The 21,113-nt window shown below is 37.6% G+C and overlaps 1 protein-coding gene across 2 annotated transcripts in view; it reads right to left on the bottom strand.

The window, feature by feature from the left end:
* LOC139946718 (RING finger protein 17-like) overlaps positions 1–21,113 on the bottom strand; it is a 227,792-nt gene that overhangs the window by 195,481 nt on the left and 11,198 nt on the right. For both annotated transcript variants that reach the window (XM_071944371.1, XM_071944372.1), the window contains exons 10-23: positions 20,508–20,603; positions 19,206–19,289; positions 18,107–18,217; positions 16,919–17,086; positions 15,249–15,639; positions 11,939–12,023; positions 10,664–10,735; positions 9,615–9,762; positions 7,361–7,479; positions 6,728–6,890; positions 5,479–5,594; positions 4,519–4,639; positions 3,895–4,006; positions 2,757–3,059 (exon numbers count right to left, since the gene is read on the bottom strand). In XM_071944371.1, the coding sequence (XP_071800472.1) occupies positions 2,757–3,059; positions 3,895–4,006; positions 4,519–4,639; positions 5,479–5,594; positions 6,728–6,890; positions 7,361–7,479; positions 9,615–9,762; positions 10,664–10,735; positions 11,939–12,023; positions 15,249–15,639; positions 16,919–17,086; positions 18,107–18,217; positions 19,206–19,289; positions 20,508–20,603 (2,089 nt within the window). The remainder of the gene's footprint in view (positions 1–2,756; positions 3,060–3,894; positions 4,007–4,518; positions 4,640–5,478; positions 5,595–6,727; positions 6,891–7,360; positions 7,480–9,614; positions 9,763–10,663; positions 10,736–11,938; positions 12,024–15,248; positions 15,640–16,918; positions 17,087–18,106; positions 18,218–19,205; positions 19,290–20,507; positions 20,604–21,113) is intronic.

Below are 21,113 nucleotides of genomic sequence, written 5' to 3'. Positions count from 1 at the left end.
TCCATTTGTTGCATATTGCTTGTTACTAGCATTCAGCTGTTGTTTGCTCATCCTGAAAATCACGTGGAAATTTGGTTGGTAATCCTGTTTTTATCAATAAAGACATTTCATGCTAAGCTAATTTTTGTGCTAAGCAGCTCTATATCCGGCCCTGGTCCTGCTGACTAGTCACTGAAAAATTTAAGGGCAAATGATTGGTTGATCAAGAAATGGGGTCTCTTCAACATATTCCAGATCACTGATGATGACATTGAATGGACTCTGTAATTTTGTTTTTTGTACTTTTAATTTTGTACATGTACTTGTCTTTCCGGCTATACACTACTAATGTATTTGCTTAACCCTGCGTTTCGGTATTGCAGACCGGTAATGCAGTAAGGCATTGCCAATGCAAATCAATGGGGAAATCCCCATAAACCTCAGACCAGTGCAAGTTGAATTGGATGTAGCTGGTAAACCAGATAAGCTAGGCCACTCAAATTCTCCATTATGTTTCTCAATCGTATTATGGAGGAAGTAAAAAATAAAACTTTCTACTATATTCATAAGAGGAGTACTTAACAAAAAATGCTAACTACAGTAACTATGACTTTCTCACTAAATGCAGGGTTTTATAGGCAGTGGACACTATTGGTAATTACTCAAAATAATTATTAGCATAAAACCTTTCTTGGCAACGAATAATGGAGAGCTGTTGATAGTATAAAACATTGTGAGAAACGGCTCCCTCTGAAGTGCCATAGTTTATGGAAAGAAGTAATTTTCCACAAATTTGATTTTGAGACCTCAGAACTAGAATTTGATGTCTCGAAATCAAGCATCTGAAAGCACACAACTTCGTGTGACAAGGGTGTTGTTTCTTTCATTATTATCTCGCAACTACGATGACCAATTGAGCTCAAATTTTCACAGGTTTGTTCTTTTATGCATATATGTTGAGATACACCAAGTGAGAAGACTAGTCTTTGACAATTACCAACAGTGTCCACGTTCTTAAACTGTTAATTTTGATGTTATTTCAATCCTACAATGTAGCTACTGACCTGTTTTTGTAACAGATATTTCCTGTCCATTTATGTAATTTGTTTGTTTTTCTTTATTAGTCCGTGTATTTTGTGAATGAATCAAAGTGCTTGTTTTGAAAAGTAAAAAAAAATAGTAAATTGATCGATTGAATTATTGAATGACTGATTGATTGAACGATTGATTGATTGATTGATTGATTGATTGATTGATTGATTGATTGATTGATTGATTGAGCGACCTGTATATTACTCAGTAAAAACTTTGTAAATTTGAATGCTGTTTTTTTATTCAGATTAAATAAACCAATAATAATCAGTAGTAGTGATTGATTGATTGATTGATTGACTTTTTTTGACTTTTCAAGTAAATTTGAATGCTGTCAACCTTGTGTTTTTTTTTTCATATTCAGGTTAGATAAACCAATAGTAATAAGTAGTAGTGATTGATTGATTGATTGATCGATTAAATGACCGTTTGATTGAATGATTGATTGATTGGTGGACCTGTATATTACTCAGTAAAAACTTTGTAAATTTGAATGCTGTCAACCTTGTGTTTTTTTTTTATTTTTATTCAGATTAAATAAACCAATAGTAATAAGTAGTAGTGATTGATTGATTGATTGATCGATTAAATGACTGTTTGATTGAATGATTGATTGATTGATTGATCGACCTGTATATTACTCAGTAAAAACCTTGTAAATTTGAAAACTGTCAACCCTGTGGTTTTTTATTATTCAGATTAAATAAACCAATAGTAATAAATAGTAGTGATTGATTGATTGATTGATCGATTAAATGACCGATTGATTAAATGATTGATTGATTGATTTATTGATCGACCTGTATATTACTCAGTGAAAACTTTGTAAATTTGAATGCTGTCAACCTTGTGTTTTTTTTATTATTTTTTATTCAGATTAGATAAACCAATAGTAATAAGTAGTAGTGATTGATTGATTGATTGATCGATTAAATGACCGATTGATTGAATGATTGATTGATTGATTGATTGATCGACCTGTATATTACTCAGTAAAAAACTTTGTAAATTTGAATGCTGTCAACCTTGTGGTTTTTTTTAATTTTTATTCAGATTAAATAAACCAATAGTAATAAGTAGTAGTGATTGATTGATTGATTGATCGATTAAATGACCGATTGATTGAATGATTGATTGATTGATTGATTGATCGACCTGTATATTACTCAGTAAAAAACTTTGTAAATTTGAATGCTGTCAACCTTGTGGTTTTTTTTAATTTTTATTCAGATTAAATAAACCAATAGTAATAAGTAGTAGTGATTGATTGATTGATTGATCGATTAAATGACCGATTGATTGAATGATTGATTGATTGATTGATTGATCGACCTGTATATTACTCAGTGAAAACTTTGTAAATTTGAATGCTGTCAACCTTGTGTTTTTTTTAATTTTTATTCAGATTAAATAAACCAATAGTAATAAGTAGTGATTGATCGATTAAATGACCGATTGATTGAATGATAGATTGATTGATCGACCTGTATATTACTCAGTGAAAACTTAATATTGAATGTAAAATGTAATATTGAACGCTGTCAACCTTGTGGGTGTTTTTATTCAGATTAAATAAACCAATAATAATAAGCAATAATGATTGATTGATTGATTTATTCATTGATAGATTGATTAATTAACTGTACTTGAGAAATAGTATAAATGTCAACATCTTTGTAACGCACCTGTCAAGACCATCAATACCAGCCGTTGAGAGCTGAATAAACAAACATGCCGGCGACTCCACGTGGCTTACATGAACTGCGGTATACTGACTTCTAGCCTTGGACGAAAGCGTGTTGGACCGAATTGGTGACGGTGAGATGCGTTTCTCCACAACCACGCCGTTTGTCTTGGGAATATGGGGTGGGGTGTCCGGTTGGGTGTCGGTATCGGGATCAGAGAAGGATGCATCTTGGTTCTGGAGGGTGTCGTCATCGGAGATGTCAAGGTGGGGCATTTCAAAGATGATGGCTGCACTCACTGACCTGATGAGGGAAGAATAATATCATGCGCTCAATGCTATAAAAAGGCACTGGACACCTCTGACAATTGTCAAAGACCAGAATTCTCACTTGGTGTATCGCAACATACATGTATGCATAAATTAACAAATCTGTGAAAATTTGAACTCATTTGGTTGTCGAAGTTGCAAGAGAATAATGGAAAAAGAAAAACACCCCAGTTGCACAAGTTGTGTGCTTTCAGATGCTTGAATTCGAGACCTCAGCTATGGTCTCCAATTCAATTCAATTCAAAAAATTTTGGTGAGAAATTACTTCTTTCTCAAAAACTATGTTACTTCAGAGCCAGTCCTTTCTCACAATGTTTTATACTATCAACAGCTCTCCATTGTCTATTACCTTGTAAGTTTTTCTGCTAACAATGATTTTGAGTCATTACCATGATTACCAATAGTGTCCAGTGCATTTAATTGCAAATTTAAAAAGTGTGAATTGGGTTAAACACAGAAAAATTTACTATAGTGGGACTCTCGAATTGTTTTTATTTGTCGCATACTTTTCCTGCACATGTAGCTACTGCATGCTACACCCATATAACATTTCCATTATCGCTTCGTAGAGCTAATGCGTGGTAGACTATTGCATGGTCGACGTTTCTCCGTGTGTAAATACTTGTGTGGGCTTGGTAAAGAGCAAAAATATCACCTGACCTGTGGTGGTGAAGTGACCAGTTAAATTTCAGCAATCGTTCATGAATATGTATGAAGTATGTATATAGTCATATTCCCTGCGGTTTTTAATAAATAAACTATGCTATGGTGGGAATTTAACCATTGACCTTTGGGTTACATGTACTTACCCTGGACCCGTGCTCTGGCCGAACCCTTTCTGCACTAACAGAGCGTTGATGTTTATCTCACGTCCCTGTCTGTCCTCCATTAGAATGACTGACAACCTTCCTTTGTTTATGCCTGCAGATATAAAATGGAAAAATCAACAACTCCACATTAAAGGCAGTGGACACTAATGGTAATGACTCAAAATAATTATTAGCATAAAACCTTACTTGGTAACGAGTAATGGGGAGAGGTTGATAGTATGAGACATTGTGAGAAACGGCTCCCTCTGAAGTGACGTAGTTTTCAAGAAAGAAGTAATTTTCCCTGAATTTGATTTTGAGACCTCAGATTTAGAATTTGAGGTCTCGAAATCAAGCATCTGAAAGCACAAAACTTCGTGTGACAAGGGTGTTTCTTCTTTCATTATTATCTCGCAACTTCGACGACCAATTGAGCTCAAATTTTCACAGGGTTATTATTTGATTTTAATTTTTATGTATATGTTGAGATACACCATGTGAGAAGACTGGTCTTTGACAATTACCAATAGTGTCCAGGGTCTTTAAGAGCCCTGCTTCAATCTGAATCTCTCACCCTCATCCATAAACCAAGGCAGTTGAGTTCAGTCCCTCATACTCATTTACCTTTAACAGTTGCCCGAAGGGCTTTGGTCAAAATGATATCTCCGAAGCCCTTAGTCTCCTCAGTCGACCATCCTAGCTCTGGATCCTTGGGTCCAACGTCAACTAAAGAGCAGGGCAAAGCCTGTCCAAATAAAAAGGAAAAGTATTTATATACATGTATGTTAGTTTTGCATAACAGTTAAAGATGCTATGTCAGATTTTTGGCCGATTTGACCCACAAATTTTGATTTAAAATTTTGATTTTAGGTATTTTGATGGGGGTCGAGAAAGTTCAGGCTTTCATTTCAGCCATTGCTGGAAAACGGCCGCCAATTATTAGTAGCAGTGAAATAAAGTGCTCAAAATTAGTTTTTGTCGGGATCCCAACAATATATCACGTGACCAATTCTTATGTGTTTTATAAGAAACGTTTTAAATTTTTGTCATGGTTTCTGACCATTAAAAGTAAAAGTTCAACTTGTTTCCGTTAGAGCGGGTGATACTCTTTGAAATACCATTCACTCAAAAAGAATTTGGGGCCAAAAATCTGACATAGCATCTTTAAAACACAAGCATAAAATAACACTTGTGAAAATCTGACTCTATTGTCATCAAAGTTGCAAGAGAATAATGCAAGAAACATCACCCTTGTTGCACAAATTTGTGTGCTTTCAGACGCCTAATAAAAGGCTTCAGGCATGATCTTTTATTGGATTAAAATATTTGAGTGGGAGATTACCTCTTTCTCAAGAACTACATTACTTCAGAGGGAGCCGTTTCTCACAGTGTTTCATACTGTCCATAGCTCTGCATTACCTGTTACCAAGTGAGGTTTTATGCTAACAATTATTTTGAGTGATTACCAGTAGTGCCCAGTGGCTTTAAAGTGTACTGGGGACGCTTTTTAATGTGTACTACCTACTCCCTCCGTATTGCCATACTTCATTAAAAATAGTGATCAATTTGTTCTTCTACATGTACCTGTATGGATAACTTGAGGAATTTCTTAGGAATTTTTCGTAGCTCTGAGCAGTGGAGTCTCTCGTAGTTACCATAATCTACATACAAGACGTCAACTAGCTGCTTCCCTGGTAGAGCTGCAGTATGGACAAAGGCAAAGCCATAGATTAAAAACACAAGACAAAGGTGCCCTCTAAGTTCTTTTGTTGCTGGTCTAGCACACAGTCCATGGCTCCTCACCAACCTACTTGTAGAACTCTATTCAGGCAATATCAACCATCTCGCAGACTACGGTCATCTCACTCTTTGCTTCTTCAAGTTTCCCGATCACGGCACTCTTGGGGTGACCACAGCTTTTCCCATGCAGGCCCATCTCTCTGGAACAATCTTCGTCTTCTTCTCCGCCACGCCTCATCCGCTAGTTCTTTCAAGCAACTTCTCAAAACTCATCTGTTAACTTCGTAATTCTGTGCCATTGAACTGACTACCCAGCATCTCTACCTTAGTCAGTCTTATAGTGTCATTGTTGTATAGATATATTGTACTTTATTTTGTTTTGTAATTGTAGAATTTCTTGCTTGTACAGCGCCATGAGCGTCATGCTTGACGGACCTGAGCGCTCTATAAGAGGCCACTATTAATATTTTTTTGTATTATGATATCTATAGTCTTACCCCTGCGTCACAAAAATGGCAATATCTTTGTTCTGAGGTGCCAGTTAGAAGCCATAGAACAATTAGCTCCCTGTAGCCAGGGATCACACCACAACCTGTGAAGCAGCAGCCAGGGGATCACCCGAACCCTGGGAAGTGCTTTAGAAAAAATGCCTCATCAGAAGGTACCTATAATTATAGGGCAATAAAGTCTGATTGGAGGTTGTCCCAAGATAATTTCCACTCTATACAGACTTTGTAGTAGCCTGGGCCCCAATTTGATAAAGCCTGTAAGCACAAAAAATTTGCTTAGAATTGAAATTTCTTCCTTGATAAAAACAAGACTACATGTACCAACCAAATTTAAATTTGTTGCATATTGCTTGTTACTGGCATTCAGTTGTTGTTTGCTTATCCTGAAAATCATGTGGAAATTTTGGTTGGTAATCCTGATTTTTTTAAGGAAGAAATTTCATGCTAAGCAAATTTTTGTGCTTACAGGCTTAATGAAATTGGGCCCTGATGATAGATAAAACATGCTGTGTTTGTATACAAAATATTTGGTGCTTCAATGGGTGTGTGAAATCAAAAGAACACAAGAACTCATAAAAACTGACCAACAATCTCCGCTCTTGACCACTGCCTATCCTCGGAGAATTTGGCCACACAGATTGAGCCAACCTTGGGGCACAGGATATTCCAGCGGTCATCGACCTTCTTATAGTAGGTTTCCTGAAGATCTTTCGTCATCTTAAGAAGGTACTCACTATCCGCTCCAATCTGGCAAAAAGGTTTTAAGAAAATAAACAAATATTTGTATTGATAGTTTATTATAGAGCATCATATACAAATATTTGGTGCATTCGATTAGCTTCCTGGGTCAACCCCGGTCTGCCCCAATACATGTACGTTTGAATAGCTTTGATGTCATTCCAGGGGCTCACATGGGTCAGCCCCAAGTGCCCTGCTTGTGGAGTGGGTCACTTTGGGGCTGGCCCAAGTGTATGACGTCATAAAATGGCCGACCTTGTTAGTTCGCGATGTAAAAAAAAACCCATTCAATTTCCAGTGATACTTGTGTGGATCATTGTATTCTACTTTTAAAATATCTTTCTAATCATATGCATTTCATAACAAACAGGTTGCAAACGCTTTTCAAAGACCATCTCATCCGATCCAAGGCAACGTGTTCCTTTAATATCCAACAGTCACCAGGGTTATATGAAAGTATGGAAGGAATGTATGTTCACCTCCTGTACACAGAAACACAGCGGGTCTTGGAAGTGGCTGACAGTAGCTAAGATTTCCTCTCCTAGGGCGGGTAGATCAGCTGGGATGAACTTGAGGGGTGTGCCTCTCGAGGGACATGCTGCCGTCCACGAACAGAGAAAGGAGGAAAAGAAACGAGTTGGGATTGTTAACGAAAGTGTATTGTTATATCGCACCATGGTCACTCAGCGATGCTCATACATAGTGTAGCGCTCCATAATTACTACCCCTGATGATGGCCTTCAAATTTCATTCCTTGAACCATCTCGACTACCTGAGGATAAACACAGCCTGTGCTGTCAAATACGCAATGTACCAAGCTAAATCAATCATAAGAACCATCTCTGCCCTTCAACCATGGGTGTAGAGAAGCAATGACAGTAAAGTGTCTTGCTCAGGGACACAAGTGTCATGGCTGGTATTAAAACCACAAAATGGTCGATAGTACAAACCAAATTCTAAAACAAATTCATGAAAAATATTATGATTCGTCAGTTATGCTTATTTGTGTAAGTACATGTAAGTAACCATAACATGTTAGGTCCTGAAACTTATTGAAAGTTTTCACAGCATTGAGTTCCTCGAAAATAAATTTGAAGAAACAGTTTGCAGAATGTTTTGTGTGGCCTAGGGCGGGTAGATCAGCTGGGATGAACTTGAGGGGTGTGCCTCTCGAGGGACATGCTGCCGTCCACGAACAGAGACAGGAGGAAAAGAAATGAGTTGGGATTGTTAACGAAAGTGTATTGTTATATCGCACCATGGTCACTCAGTGATGCTCATACATAGTGTAGCGCTCCATAATTATTACCCCTGATTGATGGCACTTAAATTTCATTCCTTGAACCATCTCGACTACCTGAGGATAAACACAGCCTGTGCTGTCAAATACGCAATGTACCAAGCTAAATCAATCATAAGAACTATCTCTGCCCTTCAACCATGGGTGTAGAGATGCAATGGTAGTAAAGTGTCTTGCTCAGGGACACAAGTGTCATGGCCGGTATTAAAACCACAAAATGGTCGATAGTACAAACCAAATTCTAAAACAAATTCATGAAAAATAATATGATTCTTCGGTTATGCTTATTTGTGTAAGTACATGTAAGTAACCATTATATGTTAGGTCCTAAAACTTATTGAAAGTTTTCACAGCATTGAGTTCCTCGAAAATAAATTTGAAGAAACAGTTTGCAGAATGTTTTGTGTGGCCTATGGCGGGTAGATCAGCTGGGATGAACTTGAGGGGTGTGGCTCTCGAGGGACATGCTGCCGTCCACGAACAGAGACAGGAGGAAAAGAAACGAGTTGGGATTGTTAACGAAAGTGTATTGTTATATCGCACCATGGTCACTCAGCGATGCTCATACATAGTGTAGCGCTCCATAATTATTACCCCTGATTGATGGCACTTAAATTTCATTCCTTGAACCATCTCGACTACCTGAGGATAAACACAGCCTGTGCTGTCAAATACGCAATGTACCAAGCTAAATCAATCATAAGAACCATCTCTGCCCTTCAACCATGGGTGTAGAGAAGCAATGGTAGTAAAGTGTCTTGCTCAGGGACACAAGTGTCATGGCCGGTATTAAAACCACAAAATGGTCGATCGTACAAACCAAATTCTAAAACAAATTCATGAAAAATACTATGATTCGTCAGTTATGCTTATTTGTGTAAGTACATGTAAGTAACCATAACATGTTAGGTCCTGGAACTTATTGAAAGTTTTCACAGCATTGAGTTCCTCAAAACTAAACAGTTTGCAGAATGTTATGTTTTTTGACATACTTGTCATTTCGTAAAAAAAACTATGAATAATATTAGTACTAGTTTTGGTTTTTTACACATACACCGATGTGTGTAAGCCTTGTTTACTCAGTACTTTCCCGAGTCCTGTGAACAAATATCACAGGCATGTTACTCGGTTGGGATTCGAACCCACGATATTAGTACTATTAACTTTGGTTTTTTACCCATACATCGATGTGTGTTAGCACTGTATACTCAGTACTTTCCCGAGTCCTGTGAAAAAAATATTACAGGCATATTTACCCGGGTGGGATTTGAACCCACGACCCTTGCAATTCTAGAGCAGTGTCTTACCAACTAGACTACCGAGATTACCCGGTAGCTAGAGGCAGTTCGAAAAAGAAAAAAAATAATAATAATAATGCAAATTTAAAACCTATAATATTAGTACTTTTGTTAGTATTTTTGATTGGCTTTTACCTTCAGGCACCGACTCTGGGGACACAAAACAGGCAAGCTCAAGAAACACCAAGGCATCTCGTAAGGAAATCGGCATGTCATTCTCCACCTCTTGGATTGGAAGCTTGTGAAGATCTACGTACAGAGTCGCTCCTGAGTGACCAAGAATCTGTCAAGATGATAATAACAAAAATAAATGTGTGTATTTTGGTTTGCTGTAACACCATGTATTGTCTGCCAGATAGATTTTGCTCATTAGAGAACTGTCTTGCTTTATAGTCTATACCAGGGATTAGATTTTATTTTGGAATTTGGGAGACTTCTCAGTTCTGAAAAGAATTGTTCTGCTTTTTATCTACTATACCTGGGCGGAAGGAAGAAATCAGCTGGGACTACTAATTTAGCTTTAATCTACTACCTAGGCAGAAGGTAGAAATCAGCTGGGACTACTAATTTAGCTTTTAGTAGATCGTTATTTAGCTTTTAGAGGATTGTTATTAACTTAACGTACCACTACCGCGGAGTGAGTTATTAATTGGTCTCAACGTTTCGACTAGCTTGGTCCAGTCATAGTCAAATCTACATCTCAGAAGTAGAATGTGAAGCAAAAAGAAAAATTAAACTAAGCGCCTTGAGTAACTTGTTGGTAGGTATGAGCGCTGTATAAGACTTTTGTATTATTATTATTGTTAAAGGATTTGGGTACCTTTTCAAAATGTCCATAGATTTACATTAAACTTACAGGGTTTGAAGATAATGATAGTGGAAAGCTCCCCTTCAAATTTTACTTACCGAGATGCTGTAGTTTTTGAGAAATGAGTAAAACAATGTCATGAAAATACGTTTGTAAATGATTAAAACAATTTTCGTCTCATGAGACAAAAATTATTTTCATGACATTGTTTTACTCGTTTCCCCAAAACTACAGCACCTCAGCACGTAATATTTTCAGGGAAGCTTTCTACTATCATTATCTTCAAACTGTGTAAGTTTAGTGTAAATCTGTGGACATTGTGTTTTTTGTCCTACAAAAAAAAACATAGACCCTTTAAGACGTTCTTTATACTTACACTCATGTGTACTGGTTTATCACCCACCATCTTAGCAAAGCTCTTTACACCCTCCATGGACCAGCGACCGGACTAATAAAAGAAATCAGAAAAAAAGTATACATTCTGGAGTGAACAAGCTACAACCTCCAGGTTATCAAGCCAGTGTTTTTTATATCTGAGGGTTGGGTGGTGTTTAAACCGAAGGGTGGGTATTAGTAAGCTTGGGCGATATCGATTTATTTTATTCACGGTATATCGCCGACAATAAATTGCGATACTCGATATAATCGCGATTAATAAAATTTGACATCATCAGTCTGAAAACTCCAAGTGAAAGTTGTAAAAGAGACACTCCTAGCATATGAGAGGTGTTTTAATGACCCATTCTTCTGGTTTTACTCCAAACCTATGCGGTCATGTCTCAGCTAGCCAATACATCGCGATATTTAATCGATATATTGCGATTATCGCGATATATCGCGATATATTGATATTTCAATTAAAACCAAATCCATCCGATATCGAAATTGTGTGCAAATTAATATCGCGTTTTTCGATAATATCGTAATATCGCTCAAGTTTAGGTATTAGGAGTCATTCCTTGTGGCAGAACGGCTTTGGTTGGCTGGTCTACTGTTCCTCTTTGCCACTTATTAGTAGCTAGGTATTTTAATCATCTTGTTTCTTTGTATCTTGTTTCTCTGTAGCCAGGGATCACACCCAAATTACGATACAACCTGGGAAGTGGCAGCCGGGGGGATCACCTGAAGGGGATGCAACTTTTTGTTTCAGATATCAGTACAAACCACAAGCATGGCAAGGAAAACTGACTGGGTAAATTTTTAAATGATTTGGGGTCGAACAAAAACAAATTTACTAGAGTGGGATTCGAACCAACGACATCTGGATAAACGTGTCCTGGCGCTCTACCAACTGAGCTATCTAGCTCGTTGTTGGCAGAGTCTCCCCACATTATCAATATCTTTGATATCTGAAACAAAAAGTGGGTGCACCCAAATGGTTTCAATAATATCAACTACTAATAAAAACTTGTTGACATTTTGAAGGATTTGTCAAAAATGATTTTATGAAGGAAACACAAATGAGGGATAGCGGAACGTGCCTGTATGCTTCATTTTTGAAAGGGCAAGGGCACCAAGGCATTTTCTCGTTCGGAAAGGGCATGCTATGAGGAAATTGAAAACTTAAACTGATAGCATTTCAAGGGCACCAAGGCAACAGGCATGGGGGCAATCAGGCCTGGTGGAAGATATTGGTGGAATATTTTCTTACCTTTCTAGTTGGCACTATGTCAGTGAGAGAGCAACAGACAGCTAAATCTGGTATGTTCTCATGCTTGGGTTTCAACCGACACAACCTGTTCACAAAACAAAAAGATTTTGGAGTTGAGCAAAGGACAATTGACTAGAGTGAGACTTGAACGTGCGACCTCCGGATTATCGTGCCGGCACTCTACATGTACCAACTGAGCAATCTAGCCATAATATATTGGCAGTCTACTGATACTGTCGAGCGACTTTAGACATCCATTGGGTTAGCCTTTAGTCAAGGCGCACGTGGCACACAGGATGGCACGCACAAACCCAAAAATGTAACACACGAAAACAGACTATCACTGCGAGCGGCGACACCGCGAAGCGCCTTTACCAACTCGTTTTGGGGCCTGATGTTTTTCTTTACGTTTGCCAATGACTTGGCGGGAGAAAATGTAACGAATTTGCATCGAACATTCTTGTGGCGTCATGCAAGTAATTGTGGGTTCTTTGGCCAGCAACTCACCACGCTAATGCATTATGTATTACATTATCTCCCACCAAAATCGTTGGCAAATGCAAAGAAAAACATCAGGCCCCAAAACAAGTTGGTAAAGGCGCTTCGCGGCTTTGCCGCTCGCAGTGATAGTGTTTTTTCGTGCGTTACATGTTGGCGGTTGTGCGTGCCGTCCTGTGTGCCACGTGCGCCTTGACTAAAGGCTACCATTGGGTGTGAAAAGAGCTTAATAAACACTGATATTGTTCTTGTTAGTAAAGTAATATACCACAGGGAAACTGACAAAGTAAATTTTAATTAATATTAGGTTGACCAAAGAAAAACTCACTGGAGTGAGACTTGAACCTGCATTAGCAAAATTAAAGACAGTGGACACTACTGGTAAGTGTCAAAGACTTGCCTTCACAGTTGGTGTATCTCAACATATACATAAAATAACAAACCTGTGAAAATTTGAGCTCAATTGGTTGTCGAAATTGCGAGATAAGTGACAGAAAAAAAACACCCTTGTCACACGAAGTTGTGTGCTTTATTAGATAGTTGATTTCGAGACCTCAAGTTCTAAATCTGAGGTCTCGAAATCAAATTCGTGGAAAATAACTTCTTTCTCGAAAACTATGTCACTTCAGAGGGAGCCCTTTCTCACAGTGCTTTATACCATCAACCTCTCCCCATTACTCATCACCAAGAAAGGTATTATGCTATTAACTATTTTGAGTAATTACCAATGGTGTCCACTGCCCTTAATGTGCCAGTGCTCTACCAACTAAGCTATCTACAGTGTCGTTGGGCCCCCCCTTCCCCCCTGTCAATGTTGCTTCTAATTGCACGATCCTCAGAGCAGGGGGACTAATTATTTTTGTCAGGGGGTAGTGGACAGGAAATGGTTTTTATGTAACGTTGGAATGGGTTACCCAAGCATTTTGTGAGAGATTGTCTTTGGACATACAATCTTTTTAAAGCCTTATTTTATAATGATTAAAACAAAAAAAATCACGCTAACAAAATTTCAGACAATCCCGGCCATATCTCGTCATGCTCGTTGGGCCCCCTGCCCCTTAACAGCCATATTTATAAGGATGATGATGGATTAAAGGATTTTGGTACTTTTTCAAAATGTCCATAGATTTACATTAAACTTACAGGGTTTGAAGATAATGATAGTGGAAAGCTTCCCTTCAAATATTACTTACTAAGGTGCTACAGTTTTTGAGAAATGAGTAAAACAATGGGTCGTATGAATAAAAAGTAGTACTTACTTTTACTTGAAAATTTCAAGTATTTACTACCATCCATATGAATAAAAGGAAGTAAAAACTGTTACTTAAAAGTATTTACTAAAATGCTAAAAGTATCTACTTTTACCAAAAAGTAAATTCTTTTAATTTTAGCACTTACTTACTTCCATATGAATAAAACGGAGAATATACTACAAAATGCAAGTAAATACTAGTGATTTTTCAAGGTAGCTCCAGAGCTACCTTGGGCACAGAAGTAAACGGCTCGTCCGAAGAAATGACAGTGTTTATGAATGTTCCTCACAGGATAAATGTTTTAGTCCAAAGGAAAGACATCACTGAAATATTAAATAGACACATACACAGTGTTTCACAACAGAAACAATACACACAAACTCAAACTGCTTTAAATAAAACTTGTTTATATATGCTGAGGATAAAAAAAAAAGTTTGTAAAAAAAAAACATTTTGTATCATTACAGTAAGCTTTTTAAAAAGATATAAAGAATTTTTTTTCAACTCAGAAATGAATGCCTCGATCATTAAGGCTTATTGATCATAAAATCAGAAGAAGTAATTTTTTAAACAATTAAATGCATGTCAATAGAATGTTGTTCGTGTTATTATTAAAACTTTTAAGTTTAAGTTAAATAGCTATGCTCATATCCAGCTCTCATCTTCTCTATACAGCCCTGTCATGCTCCACTCCAATTTTCAAAAGCTTAAAAAACAGTTTTTATTCTGTGTGTCCAGATGAGTCGTCTTCATCAAAATGTTGTCAGAATATAAACCTCATGGCTGACTTGAAGATTTCTATGTTTCTGTTAAATCAAAATGCTGCTTTGGCTGTGTGTGTGAGTGCGTATGTAGACGTGAATGGGAGTTGTAATACAAAGGAAACCTTTTGTTAAGAGCCATTCAGCCATGGTATATCAGAAGTGTTTACTCCACAGCATTAAGTGAATACTTCGCAGTAAAAGAATAGGTTTATTCATACGAAATTTAGAAGATGCTTTTACTGAATGCTTCTACTTGGAAGTTTATGTTTTTACTTTTTGCTAGTACTTGTCAGTAAATACTACTTTTTATTCATACGACCCAATGTCATGAAAATACGTTTGTAATAGACCTATGCTTGAAATAATTTTCGTCTCATGAGACCAAAATTATTTCCATGACACTGTTTTACTCATTTCCCCAAAACTACAGCACCTCAGCACATAATATTTTCAGGGAAGCTTTCTACTATCATTATCTTTAAACTGTGTAAGTTTAGTGTAAATCGTTTTTTTTTTGTCCTACAAAAAGTACATACACCCTTTAAGAAGATTATTCTCTGGTAACAATAATCTGGGTTGTATTTATTTAAGAGGCCATTAAGCAAGAAGCTATCTCAGACTGATAGATAGAGGGCGCTAGACTAACTTTCATTACACATGTTATAAAAGTTTTGTGTGCACTGAGAGGGCAACAAATAAATCATCATTCTGTGTAGTAACACTTTGGCAATAGTTGGTAACAAAACGGTAAACATATCAAATATTTTGAAAAAAGAAAAGGAGAATATAACTTACTTTGAGAGCGACACCCATTCCTTGTTTCCATAATCCACATACATCACCTCCACCTTCGGCTCCTCAACTTTGACCTTCGACTTGACCTCTGCCTTGACCTGAGCGTTGATGACCTCAAGCAGCACATCCTGTCTGACCTCTGAGCTCGCCTCCGACCTGCCTTCGGATTTAACGTCCGACATGGTGTCGTCTTTCGTTCCACCTTCGCTAGGAGTTTCTTTGTCTGACGCGTTCTCTGGCGTTTCCTGTTCGAGGGTTGGGGTGGAGCTTAGAAGAGAAGTCTCGGAGGGTGTTTTAGGGCGGGGGATATCGGGATTGGTTGTGGCGACAGATTTGATCCGGGCTCGGTACCACGTCTTGTCGGTCTCATAGAGGCAAGCCATCAGAGCACCTTTGAAATGTTATAATAATAATATTAATAATGACCAGTTTTTATAAACCTCTTTTTACACCCGAAGGGCGTCTTGAAGCGCTTCCAACAATATAACTCATGGGGTGGATTTCACAAAGAGTTAGGAATAGTCTTATCTCGAGTTAGGACCGGTTACTCGTCCTACCTTAGGACTATCCATGCAATTTATATCTTCTAGGACTAGTCCTAAGTTAGGACTAGTCCTAACTCTTTGTGAAATTGATCCCAGGTCACTTGGCCATTTAATTTTTTTCTTAAAACCATCTCAGCTTCCCGGGGATTAAACAGCTTGTGCAACAAATATGCCCTACTACATGTACTAGGCTAAAGGTAAAGGTAGTTTGTGGAGGAGTAGCAATTAGTTTTCAATCAACACACTCTCACACAGTAGATTCTGTTTCACTGAAAACAATTGACAACTATATGTAAGTTTGGTTGAAGTTGTTTCTGTTTTGTAAGGTCATAAATATGCATTTCAGCTTTGGCACACAAAAAAAGCAATGGTCCGGGCTGCTTTAAAAGGGTCTGTTTTTTTTGGGTAGAATGCAAAACACAATGTCCACAGATTTACAATAAACTCACGCTGTTTGAAAATAATGACTGTAGGAAGCTCTTAAAATATTTTTTGCTGAGGTGCTGTGAGAAAGTTACGATAGAAAAAGTTGTCTCTAAAGACAAAAATTATTTAAGCATGCAAAACGCATTTTCGTGACATTGTTTTACCAAATTTTTCAAAAACTACATTATCTCAGCAACTAATTTTGTAAGATAAGCTTTGGTAATGAGTAATGGGAAGAGGCTGATGGTATAAAACATTGTGAGAAACGGCTCCCTCTGAAGTGACATAGTTTTCGAGAAAGAAGTATTTTTCAGCGAATTTGATTTCGAGACCTCAAGCATGTCAAGTTTAGAATTTGAGGTCTCGAAATCAACCATCTAAAAGCACACAACTTCGTGTGACAAGGGTGTTTTTTCTTTCATTATTATCTCGCAACTTCGATGACCGACCGATTGAGCTCAAATTTTCACAGGTTTGTTATTATATGCAAATGTTGTGATACACCAAAAGAGAAGACTGGTCTTTGACAATTACCAGTAGTGTCCACTGTCTTTAAATGTAAATCTGTGGACATTGTGTTTTAAAAAGTACCCAAATCCTTAATGGGTGGTTCACATTAACGCAGTACTTAAAAATTATTAGCAGTAGGCCTACTTACTTTATTTGATAAATTCTGTTGTTTATGATTGTTGTACTCACCTTCGCTGAGGTCATTTGGCAATCTATTATGTTCCGGCACTAGCTTACACTCTCTATTGATGCCCACCATCATATTACTGAGTTGTGGTTGATCGGACTCACGTTGGATATAGAAACAGCAAGGATTACGGATGTGAGTCACTCGTACAAGCTCCTTCTTAAGAACACCTGAAGGATGGGACGAAATAAACTCATCTTTAGGGTGTCATGGCGAAGACATTTAAATTAGAGCATTAAACTTAAAGGCAGTGGACACTATTGGTAATTACTCAAAATAATTATTGGCATAAAACCTTACTTGGTAAAGAGTAATGGGGAGAGGTTGATAGTATAAAACATTGTGAGAAACGGCTCCCTCTGAAGTGACGTAGATTTGGAGAAAGAAGTAATTTTCCACGAATTTGATTTCAAGACCTCAAGTTTAGAACTTGAGGTCTCGAAATCAAGCATCTGAAAGCACACAACTTCGTGTGACAAGGGTGTTTTTCTTTCATAGTTATCTCGCAACTACGACGACCGATCTCGCTCAAATTTTCACAGGTTTGTTATTTTATGCATGTTGAGATACACCAAGTGAGAAGACTGGTCTTTGACAATTACCAATAACGTCCACTGGCTCTAAATTCTTGTATTGAGTGGGGTCTCCACTCAACAGCTAACATGGCTAATGCTTCTTGGACACCTCCGTCCTCACACAATTTAATAAGCCATTTGCGAATTAGATTTGAATTTTGTCTGGTAAAATGACATGCTTGATTATTAAGTTCTGGTGGTTCAAGGGACACGTTGCCTTGGGTCGGGCAAGTTGGTCTATGAAAAGTGTTTTTAAACCTTTTGTTATCAATTGCATAATGGTTAGAAAGAATTGTTAAAGGACGAATATAATGATCCACACAAGTATGCCTTGAAATTGCGTGGTTTTCCTTTTACTTTGTCTTCTGAGCTCCAGAAGACGATCAGAGCATACTGATCAAAACGCCGAGTTGAAACCGACGGTTCTTTTTAGAACTACCCAAACTCATTTTAGAGATAGTCATTACATGGTGTTACTGCAAACCTTTCCATATCCTATTTCCACCATGCACAGTTTCAAATCCAACTTAATATAATAGTATAATACATGACCAAGTTCATCACTTATTTATTGTGTATTGGAAAAAATTTAAGAAATGAATAAATGAAATGTACCTTTTGGAGTTGCATTAATCCTCTTGAGTTTAGTTGATTTGTCTTTGGGTTTCTCTCGCCGTGGCGTGGGTTCGTTCTTCCTGAGCTGCGGTGAAGCAGCCACTCCTGCACCTGAAAGTTCCAATAAAGCATTATTTAATTTTATTCATACATTTCAAGAATTTATTTCCATTCCAGCAGAGCATCAAAATAGCAGTTACATCGTCCAGTTTTGAGGAGAATTGAAAATGGGGGCAAAGTAACCAGAAAAGCAAAAGCTTATGGTAGGCATGCCCAGACAAACAAAAACACAAATGGACTTACATGAACATTAACATGTATAACGAGAGTAAGTAAGATATAACATGTATAATATTTACTAAGACAGACTCCATGTCAATTAACTGTAAGTGGCTTTTAGAGGGGTGGGTGCAACTTATAACAATACATAGCACTAAGCATGTAAAATAGAGAGCTATCATTGCGCTGCTTACAGCATGCAAAGAATCAGCACTTGCAGAAGCAGGGAATTTTGTGCCTAAATCAAGCGTATTTGATCAAACGTTTTGCTTGTGCAGGTGCAGATTTCACGTTACTAGGTATTGTTTGCTCAAAAAGCTACATGTAGCACAGAAATTTAGCGCATGCCAGGTACAGTAAGCAGAGAATGGTGATTGTAAGCCCAGAATTTGATGGTAAGCAGAGCCCGGACAGTTTAGGACGCTCCATTGGTTAAAGGTGGTCATAAACGGCTCCCTCCGAACTAATAAAGTTTTTAAAGCAAACAAATTTGTGCAACACAGGTGTTTTTTCTTTCCTTGTGTTGTCTTGCAACTTTGATGGCCATTTGAATCCAACTTTTCACAGACTTGTTATTTTATTCATATTTTGGAATAAACCAAGTGAGAATACTGGTGTTTGACAATTACCAAAGGTATCCAGTGCCTTTAATCAGCTGATGAAGCATAGCTGCAGCTATTTAAGAACAGTTCGCTAATGTGGGTTCAGAGTTTACAGCCATAAGCTGGTTTGCCTGCACTCATCATGCATAATACAGTCAATAAATACAAAGTTATAGAAAAAGTGCACAACCTACTTTTCCAATTTAAAAAATGCTTACCCGAATTTTGTCTGCTGTATTTCCCTCCGGGTGATAAATCGTTCAATGTTCTTGGGGAAAGAGGCTCTTGTTTTACAGTACCGCCTTTAGAGAAAAACAGAAAATTAGTCAAAAACAAAATGGAAAAGGACAAAAATAATAATATGTAGGTCAGGTAAATAAGACCAGATGGTTTAGGCTGTCCTATTGTAAAAGGTAGTGGACACTATTGGTAATTGTCAAAGACCAGTCTTCTCACTTGGTGTATATCAACATATGCATCAAATAACAAACCTGTGAAAATTTGAGCTCGATTGGTCGTTGGAGTTGCGAGATAACTATGAAAGAAGAAAAAAAACCTTGTCACACGAAGTTGTGTGCTTTTAGATGCTTGATTTCAAGACCTCAAATTCTAAACTTGAGGTCACGAAATCAAATTCGTGGAAAATTACTTCTTTCTCGAAAACTGAGTCACTTTAGAGGGAGCCGTTTCTTACAATATTTTATACTATCAACCTCTCCCCATTACTCGTAATCAAGAAAGGTTTTATGATAATGATTATTTTGAGTAATTACCAATAGTCCTAGTGTCCACTGCCTTTAAAAGGTGGCCACATGACCATGTTTACCTGGCAATAAAGACACTGGACATTACTCAAATAAATTATTACATAAAAACATTCTTGGTAAAAAAACAATGGAGAGCTGCTGATAGTCATGATAGTATACATGTAAAACATTGTGAGAAACGACTCTCTCTGAAGTAACGTAGTTTTTGAGAAAAAGGTAATTTTCACACTCAAGTGTAAAAGTACCTGCTGGATGAAGCCTTTTCACAGATTTGTTATTTTGCATATTGTAACACCAAGTGAGAATACTGGTCTTTGACCGCTACCAAAGGTGTCCAGTGCCTTTAACACTTTTTTTTTATTTTGTATTAAATGCGCAAGTATTTTAAAAATGGTTTTCAAGAGATTAAACGTTTGCATAAACGTGACGTCATGTCGGTAACCCGAGCTGTCGGGCCCCCTGGCTGTGTGCATATAGAGACGTGTGCACTGTGTGGCCTGGTACCTAGGTGCGTGTAGTTAGGGACCAGACTCTTTTTGCCGATGATATGTTTGAATTCCCGACATGACGTCAATGGTAGGGGCGGTAACAATCCACAAAAGGCTCATTACGCAAGTCAGATATGTCAGGAATAAACAAAACACATTTTATTGATGTTCAATACGTATATCAGAAATAAATGACAGCAAAATTAACTGTTTTATTTTAATTCACTGCAGCATCCCTTTAACATTTCTCAACAATTACTCTTACCTGAGTTTTGTCTGCTGTATTTCCCGCCTGGTGATCCATCTTTCAGGCTTCTTGGAGAAAGTGGCTCTTGTTTTACGGAAACTCCTTTAGCTTGACCTTGGAAAGAAACGATAAGAAGCAAAAATATAATAGTTGAGTGTTACATTGTTATAGACCTGCAGCAACTGCATTGTGATTTTTAATTTAATTATATTTTTCTACCAGGGCTGTATGCTTCGTTTCTGAAAGGGCAAGGGCACCAAGGCATTTTCTCCTTGGTAAAGGGCACCCTATGATGAAGTTATAAATTTCTACTGGAGCATTTAAAGGGCACCAATGCAATGACCAGGGGACACGGAGGCAATCGCCTACGTTGCCTCCGTGAAGTATCAGGCCTGTTCTACCATTATTTCACGAACATCAAAACACAAAATAGTCAAAAGGGAAACCGATTGTTTTCCGGAAAAGGAACGCAGGCATACGAGATAGCTCAGTGCATTGTAGTAAGAGCACTTAATCAATAATCAAGAAAATGTTGGTTTAGGTCCCACTCTAGTAAATTTGTCTTTGTGCAAACCTAAATCATTTAAAAATGCCTGTCCTAGATTTGTTGGGAATAAGGGTGGG

The sequence above is a fragment of the Asterias amurensis genome, chromosome 14, assembly GCF_032118995.1.
Source record: "Asterias amurensis chromosome 14, ASM3211899v1".
Lineage (NCBI taxonomy): Eukaryota > Metazoa > Echinodermata > Asteroidea > Forcipulatida > Asteriidae > Asterias > Asterias amurensis.
This window is presented reverse-complemented; position numbering and strand designations above follow the sequence as displayed.